Source organism: Microcaecilia unicolor, chromosome 1 (assembly GCF_901765095.1).
Source record: "Microcaecilia unicolor chromosome 1, aMicUni1.1, whole genome shotgun sequence".
NCBI classification, from domain to species: Eukaryota; Metazoa; Chordata; class Amphibia; order Gymnophiona; family Siphonopidae; genus Microcaecilia; species Microcaecilia unicolor.
Window position 1 is genome coordinate 243070382 of NC_044031.1, and position 20778 is coordinate 243091159.

Sequence of the window (20778 nt, forward strand, 5' to 3'; positions counted from 1 at the left end):
TTTCCCAGCATTTGAAATCAAGGAAAGGACCTAACTTGGTTTCCTTTATCCCCAAGTAGCGAACTCTTCTCAGATGAGGACCCTTCACCTATCTAGCTCTGTTATTAGAACTGTCTTATATGGTCCTTTGTGTAAAAAGCTTTGGAAAACATCTGTTTGCCAAGCACAGTATGGTTCTACTAGCTTCGGTGTCATGCAATTGCTTTTAATAGCTAAAATGTTAAGTTCTCTAGAAAAGTGGTAATAAAGAAATCACTTGGCATAGCATACAAGGGATTTTTAAAAACTTTTTTCTCCATTATTTGCAACTAGCTGTCCGCACTGGCATTGCTCAGCGATAGGTTAGTACTTTGTAATTGAGAAAAGCTACGTTTATTTGTGTGTAATAACACTATATAAGTATGCTGAGAGGTGAGTGTGCATGGAGGTGTGCTACTTTGGGGTGTGTGAGAATGGTTGAGTGTCAGTGGAGGTATGGTACTGAGAAGTGAGTGTGGGTGTGCTATTCTAGGGTGTGTGAGAACAGGTGAGTGTGAATGGGTGTTTTGCTAAGTGCTGTATTAGAATGGGTGAGTGTGAGTTGGGGTGTGTGAGAATGGCTGAGTGTGAATGGGGTGTTTTGCTGAGGGGTGTGTGAGAAAGGGTGACATTGACTTTGTTTCATATTCCCTTAAATCAGAAAATGTGGAGACTGGATCCCTACCTAGCACTACTTCTTTTCCGATCAATTTGTTTAGGTTGATTTTCTTGATTAGTTGTTTCTTTCAATCTAGCAAGTGCCTGCTGTTTGGCTTTCACTGTTTCCCTGTCAAAACACAGCCTTCTTTTCAAGGGCATATTGAAATTCAGTTTCCCGCCCTGTTTGAGGAGTGTTCCCCTGTCGGGTTAGTGAATTCACACACATACACTTCCCAGCCTGACCCCAATACTTTCTCTCTACCCTATTCCCAGCAGTCCCTGAACCCCTCCCCCCCCGTATTGAAATTGTTAGGGAAGAGGGTATTAGAGAAGAGGGACAACTGCACAGCTGCTGTCCATATTTCTCCCCACCAGTTTCTGAGCCCTTACCCTGTTCTAAGCAGTTTTTCACTTAGCAACAGCAAGAAAGAACTTTCTGACCTGTAGCCTATTTATTTAATGGATGGAGGTATTGCTCCCACTCCCCTCAATGCCCTCGTGGACTGAATCGCTTCATACAAGAACCTTGGCAACAGCGGGTAGAGTCTACATGCTGTAGCTCTTCGGGGGCCAGAGGACACAGACCAACAAACACACACATCTGCTTTATATAGATATAGATATGATAGATAGATATTACATCCAAATTATAGGCCATATGCTGACCCTCTTGAATTCTCTTATTCATAAACTTTCCATAGTGAATGTCACAATGCTTAAGATATTTTTAATGCCACATAAGTGTTAGTTTGGATAAGTTTATTATTAGCATAAAGGATTTATGGTCTGTATAATGTCAACTCTGCCTATATACCTTTATCTTAAATAAGAGGTTTTAAAACATTTGCTATAAACAGTCAAACGCTAATTTTTTATTAACATTTTTAGGGTTGCCATGTAACTGTGCAGACCAATTTGTTCCTGTCTGTGGACACAATGGACGCACATATCCAAGTGCATGCATAGCACGATGTGTGGGACTTCTGGACAATCAGTTTGAATTTGGATTATGTATTTCTAAGGATCCATGCTCTCCAAATCCATGTTCTAAAATTCAGAGGTAAAGGTTTAGTACATTTGAGCAGTTTGGGTTTATAGTTACTATTTGTTTTGTAGTGTTGCATGATTATGAAGTGACATAGGATATTTAAATCCCTGATAATCTATTCTTAATAAAAGTAGTAATCTTTTCAAAGCTTAACTTGTGGTTTGAGTGATCAAACTTCATGTTTTCCCTGTTAGTAGAAAAATAAGATATCCCAATATGAAATAAGTATCTTTGTCAATGCAGTTACAAAATTAATGTTTAACTTTAACTTTTTAATGAAGCAATTACAACTTGTTCACAAGTAACTTTTAAAAGAATACAAAAAAATAAGAGAATTATCTTAAAATAACAAACTTGCTGCACCATCCTCAATAATGAGGAATCCAAGAGGAGTAACGTAATGGTTAGAGCCAAATTTCACTACAACTCCTTTTAATCTTGGGCAATCTCTATTGCCTCAGGTAGAAGTTTTGAATGTAAGCCTTCAGGGTTCAAAAAAACATGGGAGACTGTTGGGATTGGGAGGAAACAGATTGCTGCGAGCAAGTTAATAACGTCAGCTCCTGTGGAGATGGAATAGATCGTAGCTGGCACAGTTGGGTATGGGTTAAATTCCATTGGGGATGGGCGAAGATGGGTGAAATTTCTGTCCCTGTACAACTATCTAACCCACAGCCCTAAGAACTAGTGCGTTCCTGTTGGAGCAAATAGCCATCGCTCTAAGATAGCAGCTCTTAACACAGTCTTTGGGACACACCATACCAGTCTGGTTTTCAAGATTTCCACAGTGAATATTGTCGCCACCTCCTGGTGGGTAGTCCAGCGAGGTCGCTGTCTGAATTGAACACAGGATTTTTCTTTATATAACTTTTGGTCTATGAAGACACTGTTAGAAACACTGTCCAAAGAAGACAGGCTTTTATAACTTCTCAGATTTATGCGATATAAACTTTTAACAGTAGACCACAGTTTCTAAAGTTAGAGTGAGGATGGAGTGGCCATCCTCTAGAATTCAGTTCAGCAAACAAAACTGTAGAAAGGCACAGTTCCCTGCTGGTGTACCCTAAAGACCAGAATCAGAAGTAAAAAGCAAAACTGTCCCTGCCTCCTAGGGCTGAGTGAAACATTTCATATTTGTCTTCATTTACATCCACTCTTGAAGGGGTGAATAAATAATGTGAAGAAAGGTGAGCCAGTCAATATGGTGTATCTAGATTTTCAAAAAACATTTGACAGAGTACCTCATGAATGACATGGGAATAACTAGTGAGGTAATTAAATTTGCTGTTGACACAAAGTTGTTCAAAGTTGTTAAATCAAGAGGATTGTGAAAAATTGCAAGAAGACCTTATGAGACTGGGAAACTGGGCATCAAAATGGCAGATGATGTTTAATGTGAGCAAGTACAAAGTGATGCATGTGGGAAAGAGGAACCCAAACTAGGAGTTGCCACCCAGGAAAGGGACCTAGGTCATGGATTCGGAGGTAGGGTATTATTATGGATTAAGAACTGGTTGAAAGATAGGAAGCAGAGAGTAGGATTGCGTGGCCAGTATTCTCAGTGGAGGAGGGTAGTTAGTGGGGTCCCGCAGGGGTCTGTGCTGGGTCCGTTGCTTTTTAATGTATTTATAAATGACCTAGAGATGGGAATAACTAGTGAGGTAATTAAATTTGCCGATGACACAAAATTATTCAGGGTCGTCAAGTCGCAGGAGGAATGTGAACGATTACAGGAGGACCTTGCGAGACTGGGAGAATGGGCATGCAAGTGGCAGATGAAGTTCAATGTTGACAAGTGCAAAGTGATGCATGTGGGTAAGAGGAACCCGAATTATAGCTACGTCTTGCAAGGTTCCGCGTTAGGAGTTACGGATCAAGAAAGGGATCTGGGTGTCGTCGTCGATGATACGCTGAAACCTTCTGCTCAGTGTGCTGCTGCGGCTAGGAAAGCGAATAGAATGTTGGGTGTTATTAGGAAGGGTATGGAGTCCAGGTGTGCGGATGTTATAATGCCGTTGTATCGCTCCATGGTGCGACCGCACCTGGAGTATTGTGTTCAGTACTGGTCTCCGTATCTCAAAAAAGATATAGTAGAATTGGAAAAGGTACAGCGAAGGGCGACGAAAATGATAGTGGGGATGGGACGACTTTCCTACGAAGAGAGGCTGAGAAGGCTAGGGCTTTTCAGCTTGGAGAAGAGACGGCTGAGGGGAGATATGATAGAAGTGTATAAAATAATGAGTGGAATGGATCGGGTGGATGTGAAGCGACTGTTCACGCTATCCAAAAATACTAGGACTAGAGGGCATGAGTTGAAGCTACAGTGTGGTAAATTTAAAACGAATCGGAGAAAATTTTTCTTCACCCAACGTGTAATTAGACTCTGGAATTCGTTGCCGGAGAACGTGGTACGGGCGGTTAGCTTGACGGAGTTTAAAAAGGGGTTAGATAGATTCCTAAAGGACAAGTCCATAGACCGCTATTAAATGGACTTGGAAAAATTCCGCATTTTTAGGTATAACTTGTCTGGAATGTTTTTACGTTTGGGGAGCGTGCCAGGTGCCCTTGACCTGGATTGGCCACTGTCGGTGACAGGATGCTGGGCTAGATGGACCTTTGGTCTTTCCCAGTATGGCACTACTTATGTACTTATGTACTTATCATAGATGATACATTGAAATTAGAGCTGTACTGAATAGCATATTTTACCATTCGACCAAATAATGAAAAATATTCGGCCAAATACTGAATATGAATAATGGGCTTGTGAGTGTGTGAGCTCAGTTGGTACAGGAGGCCTTCAATAAATACAGCTAGAGAAATGTGTAACCTGTAATCTCCACCAGAGGCGTAGCCATGTTTTGATCTCAGGGGGAGCAGACTTTTATAAAATAGGCGCCGGTTGGTGTCAGCTCGACAGCAGTGTCTGTGTTGTTGCTCAGGGGCTGTGGCGGGCAACGATTAATACAGGCTGTCTCTGTTACGTCGTGCCTACAAGGAAACAGTAAGTTACATCAGGAGGCAGGACACAGAAGAAGAGGTCCCTGGACTGGCCAGAGCAGGCAACATGTCGTCTTAACTTCAAATAAAAAAATTCAAATCATGACAGAAGATTGTCAGTCCTCGCCTCAGGGAGATGGGCATGAGCCGTCTGGGAGTCTAGCAGAGCTTCTATAAATTCTAGCTTTTGAACTGGAAGAAGATGGGACTTTGGGTAATTTATCACAAACCCAAGTAGCTCCAGCAGTTGAATAGTCATCTGCATGGACTGTAGAGCTCCTGCCTCCGAGGTGTTCTTCACCAGCCAATCATCGAGATAAGGGAACACATGCACTCCCAGTCTGCGCAGCGTCGCTGCAACCACCGCTAGGCATTTTGTAAACACCCTGGGTGCAGACGCCAGACCAAAGGGCAGCACACAATACTGAAAATGCCGTGTTCCCAGACGGAATCGAAGATACTTCCTGTGAGCGGGAAGTATCGGGATGTGTGTATAAGCATCCTTTAAGTCCAGAGAGCATAGCCAATCATTTTCCTGAATCATGGGAAGAAGGGTGCCCAGGGAAAGCATCCTGAACTTTTCTCAGACCAGGAATTTGGTCAGGGCCCTTAGGTCTAGGACGGGACGAATCCCCCCTGTTTTCTTTTGCACAAGAAAATACCTTGTATGTGCGGCCTAAGAAGGCCACGATGAAATCGAAAGAAAACTTTAAAAGGGGAAAAACTAAAAATATAAGGGAAATTTTTTTTTTTTTTAACTGGATAAAATAAAAAGACAAAGAGGCGACGTAAAACAAAAAGAAAGCGCAAACGAGCGCAAAAAACACCGAAGTCTTTCTCTAGGCCTGAGGGAGAGAGACCGACACGCAGCCACTCTCCTCTGCGGAAAAAAAAAAACTGAGGCGGGAACAGACGTCCGCGGGTGGGAATATGGCCGCGCATATGCGGTGTGAGTCCCTCTTGCTCCGAAAGCTGTCTTAAAGCTTTTTTGATTTTTGCTGGAAAAATCCTCCGTTCCTGGGCCACCGTGGACGCCGACCCATCCGTGAGAACAAGCAGCCTGCTTGTCCTCGGAGAACTGTCTTTTCATGCTCACTGTATAATCCTGATTCAGTTATTTCTTTTTGCCAAATAGTTGAAATTATGAAAAATGTAAAGAAAAGGGAAAAGATATTAAGTTTCTTATAAAATGTTGCAGTACAAGTGTTAGCTCTTTAATTGGCAGGCAAAACAATTCCACATTTTGATCGAGTGACAGAAAATACATGGGCCTTGATTTCATCAGAAGAACTCAATGAAAGGAGGGAGCATCTAGCAAGTTCATTTTTGCAAATCCAAGCATCCAAGGAGGTCTATAAATTCTAAGTAGAGTACAATACTAAGAGAAACTTCATGATAGAAAGCCTTAAATAAGAACATGCTTTTAAATTGAGTCCTTCAAACTACTGGGAGCTAAAGTAAATGATAAAGAATATAGCAGAGTTTTTTTTTCAGGGGGTACTTGGTGGTACTGAGTACAGGTACCTTTTTTATTGCATTCTAAAATTGACCCATTGTATTAATAAAAGAGTCAGTCTCTGCATGCCACTGCTGCCTTTTCATAGGTTTTTTTGGCTGGTTGCAAGGGACCTGGCTATTGTGGGGTAGATCCTTCAGTGATTACCCATACCTAAAGGATGGCCTGGCAATTGAGCACTGGCACCTTTTTTACTATAAAAATGCACTGAAATAGGGATAGTGTGATCTATTCTTCAGGCGCCCACTAAAAACTTAGCAGCAGCATTCAGAACTATTTGAAGAGATTTCAGAGAAGCAGGAGGGGAGCCCAAGATATAATACATTACAGTAATTAAATGCCATGACCCACTAAAGCTTGCATAACCATCTGAAAATGATCAGGCATATGAAAACACAGTGGATCAATTTTAAAAATGCTTTTTTTAACACCAGTTTTAATTTGATGTTTTATATCAAACGTAGCATCAGTAAGGATGTCTAAGCTTTTGTTATTTGAAACCTAAGGTATAGACCAGGCTTGTGCAGCCTACAGCCTGTGAGCCAGAATTTGGTCTACAAAGTGCTTTTTTTGTGGCCCTCGGAAGCTTGGCAAATTCCCCACCACGACTCAGCAATCTGTAAGCATGAGCCGCGCAGAGCTGGAAGTTTGGGTTGATCTAGTGGTTTCCAGTCTCATGAGACTTGAAATCACAAGATCAATCGAGACTTCTGACACTACATAGCTCAAGCTTGCAGAGAGCGAAGTTATGATGGGAATACAGAAATACCACTGTTTCTTCCGCTGCTGAAGCCAGGTGAGGGAAAATTGGGTGAAGACTGGTTGGGGGGGGGGGGGGGTTACATGAGCGAGAGTGAGACTGGGTGAAGGCTGGTGGGGGGGAGGATAGAAGAGCGAGAGTGAGACTGGTTGAAGGCTGGGGAGGGGACGAAGCACTGTCATATTTTGCCACTATTTGATAAAACCTGTGGCAAACAGTATGTGTTTTGGCCCTCCAAGTGTTACAAAATATAAAATGTGGCCCCCCAATAGACAAAGGTTGGACAAGCCTGGTATAGACCATCCTTCAGTCTCAAGGAATGCAGGCACAGATACACCAGAAGATTGAGTTAAGAACAGTTTTTCCCAGGTGTAGCGATAGCTTATTGTGACTCAGCCGGTAATCTCAGAATCAGTTAAACATTGCAGTATAATTTCATGATTTATCATGGCTAATGCTGCTGATAAATCAAGTAGAGCTAAAATGTAAGAAATTCCTGTGTCAAAGCCCTGCCTAATGACATCAAACCTTGTCAAAAACAGAGTCTCTGCCTTGTGGTGTGGACAGAAACCAAACTGAAAAGTCTAAAATGTTGAGAGAATCAATATGATCCTGCACTTGCTTTAGTACCACTTTTTCTGTCACTTCAGATAGAAATCTAAAAGAAGAGAGAGGACAATAATTTTTAGGGTCTTCCTGATCCCAACTAGGATTTTTTAATAGCAGGTAAATAGTGGCCTCTTTTAATCTCATGAGAAACATATGAATCTTCCTGTGTTGGCAGTTAGCTTAGATGTGGGGAAAGCTTTTGACACTGTTTCCTGGTCACACTTGTTGACTGTACTCGCCAAAATGGGCTTCAAAGGTTGTTGTTATGATGCCATAGCTACTTTATACACTGACCCCTGTGCACACCTCTTAGTCAATGGGGAGCACACAAGCTCCTTCCCTATTCAAAGAGACACCAGATGGGGTGCCCTTTATCCCCATTCTTATTTACTACTACTACTTATCATTTCTATAGCGCTACTAGATGTGCGCAGCGCTGTACACTTGGAACATGAAGAGACAGTGCCTGCTCGACAGAGCTTACAATCTAATTGCTAAGCATAGAGCCTTTGATCCGCCAGATCACTTCTGAATCTGCTATTTTGGGAGTCAATACATGTTACAACAAGGTCTCTTCCCTGAGGAACATGGCAACATCCTACTCACCCCAATACCAAAAGACGCCAAGAAAAGCACAAACGATATCACCAATTACCGCCCAGTTGCGTCTATCCCATTAGTAGTAAAAATGATGGAGAGCTTCTTGACTAAACAGCTTACAGAATACCTGGACAAGTTCTCAATACTACATAATTCACGATCAGGATTCCGATCCCACCATAGCACCGAAACTGTCCTAGTTACCCTCCTGGCCAAATTCAAGCAAGAGATTGCCACAGGCAAAAGCATACTCCTTCTCCAGTTCGACATGTCGAGCGCATTCGACATGGTAAACCACAACATACTACTAAGAATACTAGGCCACTTCGGGATTGAAGGAAACGTACTTAACTGGATCAAAGGCTTTCTAACCACCAGAACTTATCAAGTAAAATCAAAGTCAAACATATCACCACCGTGGAAAGCAGTCTGCGGAGTACCTCAAGGATCACCATTATCACCAATACTCTTCAACATGATGATGATTCCACTGGCACAGTCCTTATCCAACCGAGGCCTTAACCCATTCATTTACGCAGATGATGTTACAATATACATCCCCTTCAGACATGATCTGATAGAAATAATCAACAAAATCAACGATAGTCTGAACATCATGGACTCCTGGGCAAACTCATTCCAACTGAAACTGAACACCGAAAAAACACATTGCCTCATCCTCTCCTCTCCATATAACAAATACAAACCCACAACCATAAATACTCCAGGACATACCCTCCCTACCTCGGACAGTTTGAAAATACTCGGTGTCACACTCGATCGCAACCTTACCCTCGAGAGCCAAGTAAACTCTGTAACAAAGAAAATGTTCTATTCAATGTGGAAGCTCAAACGATTAAAATCTTTCTTCCCAAGAGCAACTTTTCGATACCTAATACAATCAATGGCCCTAAGCCATGCAGATTATTGCAACAGAATTTACGTGGGCTGCAAAGAACAACTCATAAAAAACTCCAGACCACCCAAAATACAGCAGCTAGGCTGATATTCAGCAAAACACGCTTCGAAAGTGCCAAACCCCTCCGAGAAAAGTTGCATTGGCTCCCAATCAAAGAACGGATCATCTTCAAAATCTGCACCTTAGTCCACAAAATCATATACGGCGTAGTCCCAGAATACATGACAGACCAAATAGACTTACCAATAAGAAACAAAGTCAGATCATCAAGATCCTACCTAAACCTATACTACCCAAATTGCAAAGGACTGAAATACAAAACAACTTACGCAGCTGGCTTCTCCTACATAAGTGCACAACTATGTAATGGGCTCCCAAAAGCTGTAAAAACAATCCACGACTACTTGATCTTCAGGAAATCACTAAAAACCAACCTCTTCAAAAAGGCCTACCCCAACGACCCCACGTAACCCTCTTCACCTACCAACACAGCATGACTATGATCAAACAGGACAACACGCAATCTTCATCCATTCCGGCCCTCCACTTATACCTCATAAAATCACTATACAACTTTGTATTTGTTATCCACCGACTGGGCAAACGCCTCTGACGGTACTATGTAACCCAGATTGAGCCTGCAAATAGGTGGGAAAATGTGAGGTACAAATGCAGCAAATAAATAAAATAAATGAACAGGTGGTGAAATCCCTACCTGAAAGGTCGCTTACTAAACTATTGCAACTTATTCAGACCTATGGGCAGTTCTCTGGGCTAAAACTGAATCTTCAGAAATCTAAAGCAATGCCACTTGGCCCATTAGTCAAAGAACACTAGCAGGGATCATTTCTTTTAACTTGGGAACTGCAGCAGTTAAAATATTTGGGCATCTATCTTGCTATAGATCTCTCTGCTGTATATCTCACTTATTTGTCCCTACTATTGGAAGATACATCGAGCAAATTGCAAATATGGACCACATGGCCTCTCTCATTGTGGGGTTGCATTCATTTATTCAATATGATATTGACCCCTCATTGGCTCTATGTATTTCAGCTCCCCTCTCTATTTTTAGGGGTGCGGGAAGAACGATGGCTGCATTGCCTTCTCCAAAGATATCTGTTGGGGGCGAGGGGGAGACCTAGGTTGTCCATGAAAGTCCTTCCCCCTAAATTGCATGGGGGAATGGGACTCCTTAATGTAAGACACTTGACAGTCACTAGTGGCATGTGTCACTTTTTTGATTGGTTTTGAGGAACAACTTCTCTGTTCCTGCATTAGAAGCGGGGATGTTTCCTAGTGTTCATATTAGTCATATACTGCATGGCACTCACCTCCTCCCGGTGGGAATTTACAAGCATTGTCCTATTTATGGAGCGGGTAGAAGGACATGGCGTTGGCTGTGACGCTATTTCCACTTCTTAGCCTCAGTGACTGTGTACATGATGATCTGTGATAACCTGACCTTCCCCCCAGATCAGGGCCCAGGTATCTTTTCTCACTGGGCTACACAGGGCATTACATATATTTCTCATGTGCATAAGAAAGAGGACAAGCTATCCTTTTTTGAACTGTACCAGGAATATGGCTTACCCGACACACATTTCTATGCCTACCATCAATTCCATCATTACATCTCCAAGCTAGAATGGACCGATTTAACTGAAGACGTCCAATACACCTTGGTAGAAGCGCTCGCTCTGGGTGCACAACAGAAGGTGCCTTTAACTTTCCATCATCTCTTTCTCCAGGACTCAACAGCAGACATTGATTATGCATCTTTGGCTCACCGTTGATCTACAGACCTGGGGAACGTCGTGTCTACCCAGATGCTGTAATCTTTTGTTGTGAACTTATATAAACAGGTAGATAACATACAACACAGGGAAACTATGTATAAGTTTGTGTTGCGGTTGCATGTATCCCTGTTAGAGCAAGATGGACAGGAATCACCTCAAGCGGGGCCTGTTTGAAATGCAAGGCAGACAGTGCCTCTCTGTGGCACATGTACTGGAATTCAGGGCCATGCCAACACGGTAAGCGAGGTAAGCATGGCAGGAGTGCGCCATCCTCTGGGGGGCACCCCGCCACACCATGCTTACCTCGCCCTCTTCTCCCCAGATCCTTTTCCTTTTTTTTTTTGTTTAAATTTACCTCTGTCCGGCGGCAGCGTAGCGTTAGTGAGAAGGAGGCAGTGCTCCCCCGCCCCGACGTGTCAGTCTTCCCTTCGCTCAGTTCCGCCTTCTTCTGACATCAGAAATGACATCAGAAGAAGGCGGGACACTGAGCAAAGGGAAGACTGACACGTTGGGGCGGGGGAGCGCCGCCTCCTTCTCACTAACGCTACGCTGCCGCCGGACAGAGGTAAATTTAAACAAAAAAAAAAAAGGAAAAGGATCTGGGGAGAAGAGGGCGGGTAGTGTAGCGATCATTTTCTTGGGGGGGGGGCAACTGCAGGGGGGCGCCAACCGCAGGGGGGCGCCGGAGACCTTAGGCACGGCCCTGCTGGAATTGCCTGCAGGTACAGAGCTTTTGGAAGGCCCTCTTCAGAGAACTCCAACATTGGTGGTCCTATGCTATCGTTCTGCAGCCATTGATCTTTTTTGGCCACTATGTGCTGGGTGACCAAACCCCACAGGAATTGAAACATTTTCTGCGCAAATCTTTATTGTTCTCAGAACCATCTTACTAGCTTGGCTGCAACCTGATCCTCCTGTTCTTCAACATTGGAAGGGCCTAAATGTTATTTGGATTTATTTGAATTTACTCACACCTTTTTCAATAGTAGCTCAAGGTGAGTTACATTCAGGTACACTGGGTATTTCCCTGTCCCAGAAGGGCTCACAATCTAAGTTTGTACCTGAGACAATGGAGGGTTAAGCGTCTTGCCCAAGATCACAAGGAGTAGCAGTGGGATTTGAACCAGCCAACTCTGGATATCAAGACCAGTGCTCTAACCACTAGGCCACTCCACCATTCCACTTGTTAGACCAACTGCGAATGGAGCATCAGGGGCTGACGGACTTAAATAGTGCTGCTGGTCACATTTTTGTGGACATATGGGAATCCTTTTGGCTCACAATACCACACCAAGCACACCGTAAACTTTTAAATTTTTAAACACTCCTTTAGTGAGAACTGTGACTTCTCATTTCTCCCAGGAAATTTCATTTGTGTGGGTTGGGGTTTTGGGGGAGGGGAGGACTTGGGTTCTGGTTGCTGAAATTTGTTATGCTTATGTTTACTGTTTGATTTTTTTTATAAGTGTTTTAAACAATAAAAATGATTGAAATATAAGCTCATGAGAAACAGCCCTTCCATTAATGACTTACTTTAGCAGCCACTGCCTCACTGATTACACCTGATAAGAGTCTTAAAGATTGACACAGAGTTATCAATCAAGTGGGCTAGAGGCCTTGTTTAAACATAAATAATAGTATCTCCTCCTTTAACATTTGAAGAAGTATCCCATACAACATCTGGCCATTTGGGTAGGGAAGTATTTCAGTACTGTATTAGGAAAAATTCATTAATTCAGCTCAAAACATTTGAGCTAGAGCATACGTATAATATCATTTTCAACTCTTTCATAGTTTAATCAAATTTGCTATGCCACCCAATCTAAATGGGTTTTGTGGTTTGCAGCTCAGATGTTACTGTTTTTAAAAAATCTCTCATAGCTGCTACAATTAATGAATTATAATGACCTAATCATTCAGAATAAGTGACCAAAGTAAAAGCATCAAGACAGGATGTCCACTGTCGTTTTCTCCTGTAATTGTTTGGCTGTTCTCAATTGAGAAGTAAACCAAGGCACCTAGTGTGACTATCCTGAACATGCCAGCAGTTGCCAGCTCATTCAGTGTTTCTTCTAATCAACCATACCATAAATCAACAGCATTTCTAGTGCTCAAGGATGGTAGCCAAAGTTTTATCATAACTGCTATACTGTCTGCTTTGAATGTTTTCTATCAGTTTAGTTCAGTAAACCAGGAATAGAAAATTCTGTGGAAGTCGGAAATGATCTGACCATGGTACAGGCTAGACATTTTGTCTTCAATTAATATTGAAGACCATGTCTAGCTTGTCATATAAAAATGTAAGATCTAACATATGTATTAATTTATAAATAGGCTCTGAGACAGATGAGTCAGTCCCTAACGTTGATAACACATATAAAATATCACCACAACCCGGGGAGGCTGAGACATTGTTTATGTACAAATTAAACTAATCTAGGAAATCTACATTGTAAGTCCAATATAATGAGAGTGTCTAAATTAAATACAATTGTCTCCAGAAACTGGTAAACATGCACCCTAAAACTAGTCAATGGTTCTTGGGCAAGTGATGACTTACACCCTTGTTCCAGGGGCCATGAAAACTACTTCATACCATCCTTTACCCAGCTCTTATAAAGTGTAAATGCTAGTGTAAATGCTAGTGTGAACGCATATATATATATATAGTTAGTTAGTTAGTTAGTTAGTCCGTTTAAGGTGCATTGCATTAGAATTTAGTCCATTCCCTAAGAAGTTGCAATTTATGTGGGTACCTGATCCAACAGGAGATAGTGAGTTGGCCAAGATCACTTAATGTGGGATATGAATCCTAGGTTCCCTGATTTCTCTGCCTATTGCTCTGACCACTAGGTCACACCTCTCTGTTACTGGTATGTCTCCTCCAGATCTTATCATACTATTTTTCTGTGTAACATACTAATATCTAAACATTTGCTGTGTTATGCAGGTGTGTTCCAAAACGACAGGTGTGCCTGACCAGTTATGAAAAGTTTGGCTGCAGCCAGCATGAATGTGTGCCAAGACAGCTGAATTGTGAGCAGGTCTATGAGCCTGTGTGTGATACTGAAAATATTGAGCATATCAATATGTGCACACTATACCAGAGAGGAAAAATATTAGCGTACAGGGGCTCTTGCCAGGTATGACATGATTAGTTCATTGTTATCTTTTCTATAAAACAATTGATAGAAACTTGATATAAAAGCAGTGTGGTTTGTTTTGCAAGTGTTTAATCTGGGTGCAATTTTGTTTTTGTACTGTATCTTTAGGAATTAAAAATTTTTTCCCAATCAATACTCAGCCAGTGGTGGTAACATTATCATAATTATACTTATAAAATGTACATTTTGCAGGTTGCTGTTTCATTTATTAACCCTGTATTGTGTTTATTTTGTCTGATATTTGGCAGTCCAAAGGGTAAAAACATAAAGTTTCCACTATCCTTTCCCATATTTTTTGTCTTTCACTGGTTACATTAGGCTCACATTTGGTTATGCCTTCATTGTTACTTATTCTGTAGCATTTTGCATGACCATGAGTTTCATCAATCAAGGGTTGCTTCACACTGTACACAAGATTTTTAACCATTTGCATGTTTCTCACACAGACTTATATTTTTCAATTTTACCTCTACCATTGTAGGTTTCTGTTTTTTTTTTACACACACACATGTATCATTAGTTTTTCTAGTCATAAATGTTGATCTTAAAAGTTTTTTCACAAGATTTTTGGTGGTTCATTTTTCTTTGTGGTGATTAATTGTTGATTAATTGTAAAGTCACACTGTATATGTACCTATTAGTGATTTCTGTGTTTGTTTGTGTTTTAGTGAAAACATCTGTTTAAAGAATCTTTTGGTTTCTCTACATAGTTGTCCTCCCCCACCCCCTAATAGATCTGCAGTCTAATTACTTTTATGTTGTAAACCGCATAGTCACCATATAGACAATTTGCAGTATATCAAGCACTGGAAATAAATTTTAAACAAATTTTAATGCAGACCCCTGACACAGGCTAAAACACAGTCCATGTCAGGAAAATAAATTAAAGATTTGTCCTTACTTTTTGAAGGCTTTTGATGCTCTTTGTTCGCAATTAAGCAGTGTCAAGGCAGTTTTCATAATGTTCAGAATCATAGGTGTGTGCTGACAACCTTGAGATTTCAACTGAACTGAACTAGATTGGCCACGGTTAGAAACAGGATGCTGAGCTTGATGGACCTTTGGTCTGTCCAAGTATGGCATTACTTATGCACTTATGGCCTGTTTCCCTATAGGAAAGAAAAAGAAATGGGGATTCTAAATGGTGGTGGTGGTGGTGGTGGTGGTACATGAAAAGCATGTACTTGGGGGATCATTGGGTGCTCTGTTAACTGGCAAAAATCTAAATGAGATTGGAGAAGTGAGTGAGAAGTCATGGTGGGAGGAGCAGAGCTATTACACTCCTACTCCTCCATCTCAAAGGCCTACGCCCCAACACTCATGGCCAAGGCAGCAGCGGGGTCAAAAATCCTAGACCCCTTCTCAGCCTAAGCAACTGCCTAAGAGAGCGTTGCCACCATACAGTTGTCTGTGACAAATGGTCTATCTGTCAGAGGGAGGCTCATTCTGTTCCAACAGAAGTGGCCTTTCATAACCTCCGACTGTTGGGTGTTACAAACCATTCAGCACAATTACACTTTGCATCCATCAACCAAGAGAATCTCGTTTCATCTCCCTCCAAATGAAATTACTTCAAGAGGAGCTCTTGGCCCACCCCTGGCAGAATGCAATGGAGCCAGTTCCTCTGCCAGACAGGAGTCGAGGATTCTGTTCCAGATATTTTCTCATAGCAAAAAAAGACAGGGTGAGTACATCTAATTTTCAATTTGCAAGACTTAAACAAGTTTCTACTCAAAGATTTTGCATGGCATCCCTGGGGTCACTACTTCCCATAATATAACTCAATGATTGGCTTTGCTCTCTAGATCTCAAGGAGGCATACATGCACATACGTAGTCTCCCTACACACAAGAAGTTCCTCCGCTTTCGTTGTGGAACTCTGCACTGTCAATACAAGGTATTACTGTTTAGTTTGGCCTTGGCACCTTGAGTCTTCACGAAATGTCTGATAGTAGTACCTGCATGTGGGTCATACTTGTCTTCCCCCTACCTGGATGACTGATTCATCAAGGCAGCCTCCCAAGAATTGGTGAACACCTCCATTTAGTCTGCCATAAGGCTCCTAGAACTCCTCGGATTTGTAATCAATTACCTCAAATCACATCTTCAACCAGTTCAGATCTTAGAGTTTATAGGGGCTTTCCTCGATACTACTCATGGATGAGCCTTCCTTCTTCAACCGAGGTCAAACAACATACCACATCTCGCTACTTAGATGTTCAAGTTCACCCAAGTATCTGCTCCATCATATGCTCCATCTGCATCTGTAGTTCATCAAATATGCCAACAGCGGGGGACCCTAGTGATAGCTGTCTTCGCTTCTCCTCAGAACAAGCTTCCTCACTTTTGTTCCCAAATATATTCTCCCAGCTGTACAGCCCCAGATGACACTTTACTCCACTGGGGAACGAACCTTCTATATGCTTTTCCACCACTACCACTCATAGGGAAAACTCTTCTCAAACTGCGTTGAGACCAGGGGACCACGATTCTAATAACTCCCTACTGGCCATGTCAATTCTAACTTCTCCTTCTCCTGCAGTTATTGTCTGGGGAACCATTAAAGACAGAGCCTTTTCCAACCCTAATAACACAGAACAAGAGGCCACTCCTTCAGACCCTTGCTCTCTGGCTCTGACAGCTTGGTTCTTGACGACATAGATTTACGTTTCTTAAACCTTCCTGGCTCAGTCTCTAGGATACTCCTAGCCTTAAGGAAACCTTCTGCACAAAAATATTGCCATTTAAAATTGAAAAGATTTTCACTCTGGTGTGCTGCCAGAGCACTCAATCCTAGTATGAGCTCTCTGCCTACCTTGATGGAGTACCTCCTCCACTTTTTGGATTCTGGCCTCAAAACTAACTTAGTCAGAGTACATTTGAGTGCTATTAGTGCTTTTCATTCTAAAGTTGACAATAACAGGCTTATTTAGGAAAGAGAAGGGCGCCCATCCTCCGACTCAAATCGGGAGACGGGCATCCTTCTCTCAGGGTCGCCCAAATCGGCATAATCGAAAGCCGATTTTGGGTGCCTTCAACTGCTTTCCGTCCCGGAGATGGGCGGCCCCTTTCGATTATGCCCCTCCATTTATACTTGTTTATGGCACAACGCCAATTATCTTTATCCGCTTCTGAGAGGATTCTGTGCTATAATCTTTCTAAACACCTACATTTTCTTTTAAGACTGAGTAATTCTTCTGTATACCAGCAGGTTGTCAAATTCAATGGCTATTTCTTTCTTTAAAGTCGGCAATTTCTTCTAAAATCTGGAAACTAATCTGATTCCAGTCCAATAAAGTTAGCTCTCCACTACCTTCTGATCTATTAAAATAGCGTCAGCTTTAGCCCAAAAATCTTTTTCGTTAATTATTTTTTATTTTATTTGTATTTATTTATTGCATTTGTATCCCACATTATCCCACCTCTTTGCAGGTTCAATGTGGCTTACAATATATCATGGATAGTGGAAATGAGAAGAGGGTAAACATTTAGTATTACAGAGAGATTTTGGGTTAAATGGTAAAGGAATAAATGATAATGCTAAAACAAGGCATTATTAACATTTCTAGATATATATGGGAGATTCACATGTTTTGGTCTTTGTGGTATATCTTGTCGAAGAGATGGGTCTTTAGTAGTTTACGAAAGCTAGTCAGTTCATAGGTCGCTTTTAGGTTACGTGGCAGTGCGTTCCAAAATTGCGTGCTCATGTAGGAAAAAGGTGATGCGTGCATTAATTTGTATTTTAGACCTTTACAGTTGTGGAAATGAAGATTAAGGAATGTGCGAGAGGATTTTTTAGCATTCCTGGATGGTAGGTCTATCAGGTCTGACATGTAGGTTGTTCCCTATGTTGGGATTCAAACCCTCTGTTTTCTTGCCAAGGTAATGTGATCTGACCATAATATTGGGTCTCACACAGGGTCTAACAAACACACTTTCACAGTCTACAAATCTGTAAGTAAAAAGGTCTAAACAATAAGCCTTATTATGGGTTGATCCAGGTTCACGCCAACTGAAGTTGAGCAATCGGAAAAAATCAAATAACTGTCCGACTTTAGAAACAGCTTGATTTTCCAGATACAGGTTATTATCTCCCAATAAAAATATATTATTTCTATCTACACTCATATGAGTAATAAAATCTCTCTCTGCCTGATTCCACAAACTTGGAGGACAATAAAATAATAGCTAAAATTTCCAATGCTGAAGATCTAAAATGAGAACTAACATGTATCTTTATAAAAAGACTTTTGCAATAAAACAATCCCACCCCTTCTTCTTTTCTGTAGTTAAATGTTGGATCATCTTGAGAATTTAGCCATGTCTCAACAATCACAGCTAGACCGGGTTGACCTTGTTCTATCCAGTCTCTAATAATATCTAACTTATTTAATACTGATCATATATTAATGTAATATAGAGGAACTGGAACATGTGATATTTCACTTATTTGAGTACATTTTACATTATTATATTACCAGTATGCCGTGAAGTACCTTTATGAGCATTGTTTGTATAAGATTGCCTGTTTCTCTGTCTTGAGAAGACTTCAGTCTTATTAGGCAAAAAAAGCACAGTCCACTATATTTCTATCTAAACAATGAACGTTAAAAGATTCATGAAAACGCCTTGATGTCAATAACAGATTTTTAAACCTTGCAGACACTGCGCTTCCATTTAATAGTATTAACAATTAAAAAATAGTACATCAATCTCCCCATCTCTATATATAAAAGGCATCACCAACGTTCTAATGAAGCCTCCAGCCGGAAGTGTGAAGCGCCAGAGATATCCGGTTTCCCCATGAGTGAAGGAAAACAGCACAGCACGAAATCCCTCTCTCTGTAACAGTGAAGGACTCAGAGGGGGGAGGGGAGAGAGACGCCCTCACTCTCTCTGTAACACAAACTCAGCACAGCAGGAAACTTAACACTGAAGGACTGGACTCGGAGGGAGGAGGGAGAGGGAACAGACAGCACAGGGGAAGGGAGAGAGGGCAGAGGGCAGGGACACACACACTCCCACATGCACACTCTGAAGAAAAGCTTGCTAGCCCCCGTTTCATTTGCATCAGAAACGGGGCTTTTTTACTAGTTTTCTAATAAATCTACTCTTATCAAAACTGAAATACAAATCACAAAGGGCCTTAATATATAAAGGTTGTGCTCCTAAATTTATGCACCTAATTTGAGCATAATTTATGCTCTTAAATTACGAGCATAATCAATTTTGGAGCATAGAGTATGGTCCTAATTTAGGAGCTTAAATTGTTCTCACAAATTTAGGAGTATAAATTTAGGAGCACAATCTTTATAGAAAAAAGCCCAAAGTCTCCAGAGAAAGAGCTCACTTATTTTAAGGTGCACTATGCAAAGGAGCGTGCCTTTGGCTTGCGCCTTAGGTGGCACGCCAAGTGGCCGCGTGGCGCTAGACACCACTGTTAAAATAGCGACGGTGTCTGACGTCAGGAGAAGGGCAGAGCAAGCTCACATGCCCAAGCTAGATTGTAAGCAAGTAAAACAGCAGAGGATGCAAAAGCAGCAATGCTGTTCTCTCCTGAAAAACATCTTCAACCACAAAACATGCTACTGATGGGTAAGCAAGGGGTTAAATTCAGTGATAGTTCATACACTTTAAATAGGGATGGCCTCTGATGAAAGGAGGGGGTGGACCAAGCTCCCAAGCTATATGGTAAGCAAGAACAACAGCAGAGAATGGAAAAGCAGCAATGCTGTTCTCTCCTGAAAAGCATCTTCAGCTACAAACATGCTTCCAATGGTAAGCAGGGGTTAAATGCAAATGACTGTTCAGACCCTTTAAATAGTGACAGCATCTGACTTCAGGAGGGGGCGTTATTTTTGTGTAAAGCTGTTAAATTTATTTATTCTTATTTGTGTTTTATTCATGATTGGTTGATTATAGGTGAAAGTGAGGGCCTGTTATCTGTTAGTGCTTTCATTAAGTATACTACCTTCTCAGAATTAGTGAGTGTGTCTTTTTTTTTTTCTCTTTTTATATGTGATGATATGGGTTGTCATATGTAATTATTTTTTATATGTGGTGTGTTATTAATAATATTGATTTCTATTATGTTTTAGTTATGTAACAAGTTTTATTCACATATTTTTGTTTATATCAATACATTTATGGTGTGTTCTGATTTTTTTCATGTAATGGATTGTGATATATACCTCTGTGTGTGTCATATTTGATTTGTATGTTTTTATATATTACGGTTATACCCGTGAAAGATATTTTGAAACATTGCCATATTGGGTATTAATTCTCCCCCCCCCCCCCCCCTTATTGTTTTAAACAAATTTATGAACATGGGCTGTTGTTAAGAAGTGTTATTTTGCTGTTAACCCCAGTTGTTAGTAACTAGATCTCACTGGATAAAATAGTACAAGATAGTGGTAAAATAATATGTCTTAACAGTAGCCCATGTTTACAACTCCTACAGCGTTTGCCCTTTTCAGTATCCTTTGGTGGCCTACTGTTGAATATGTGCATATTGTATGTAGCATATACTTGACAGCTAAGCAGGATCTGGGTAGAGCATGGTGAGACTCACTTGTATAACTTAAATAATAGTTTCAAGTTTATTAGATGTGATGTACCGCCTATAAAAGTGACATCTAATCAGTGTACAATATTCTTAAAATATAATAAAATAAGTATA

The 20778-nt window shown here is 41.2% G+C and overlaps 1 protein-coding gene across 1 annotated transcript in view; it reads left to right on the forward strand.

The window, feature by feature from the left end:
* LOC115474499 (reversion-inducing cysteine-rich protein with Kazal motifs-like) overlaps positions 1-20778 on the forward strand; it is a gene marked incomplete at its 5' end in the record, with an annotated part of 272499 nt that overhangs the window by 205750 nt on the left and 45971 nt on the right. Inside the window, 2 exon segments of the mRNA XM_030210026.1 lie at positions 1567-1738; positions 13880-14072. Of these exon segments, the coding sequence (XP_030065886.1) occupies positions 1567-1738; positions 13880-14072 (365 nt within the window).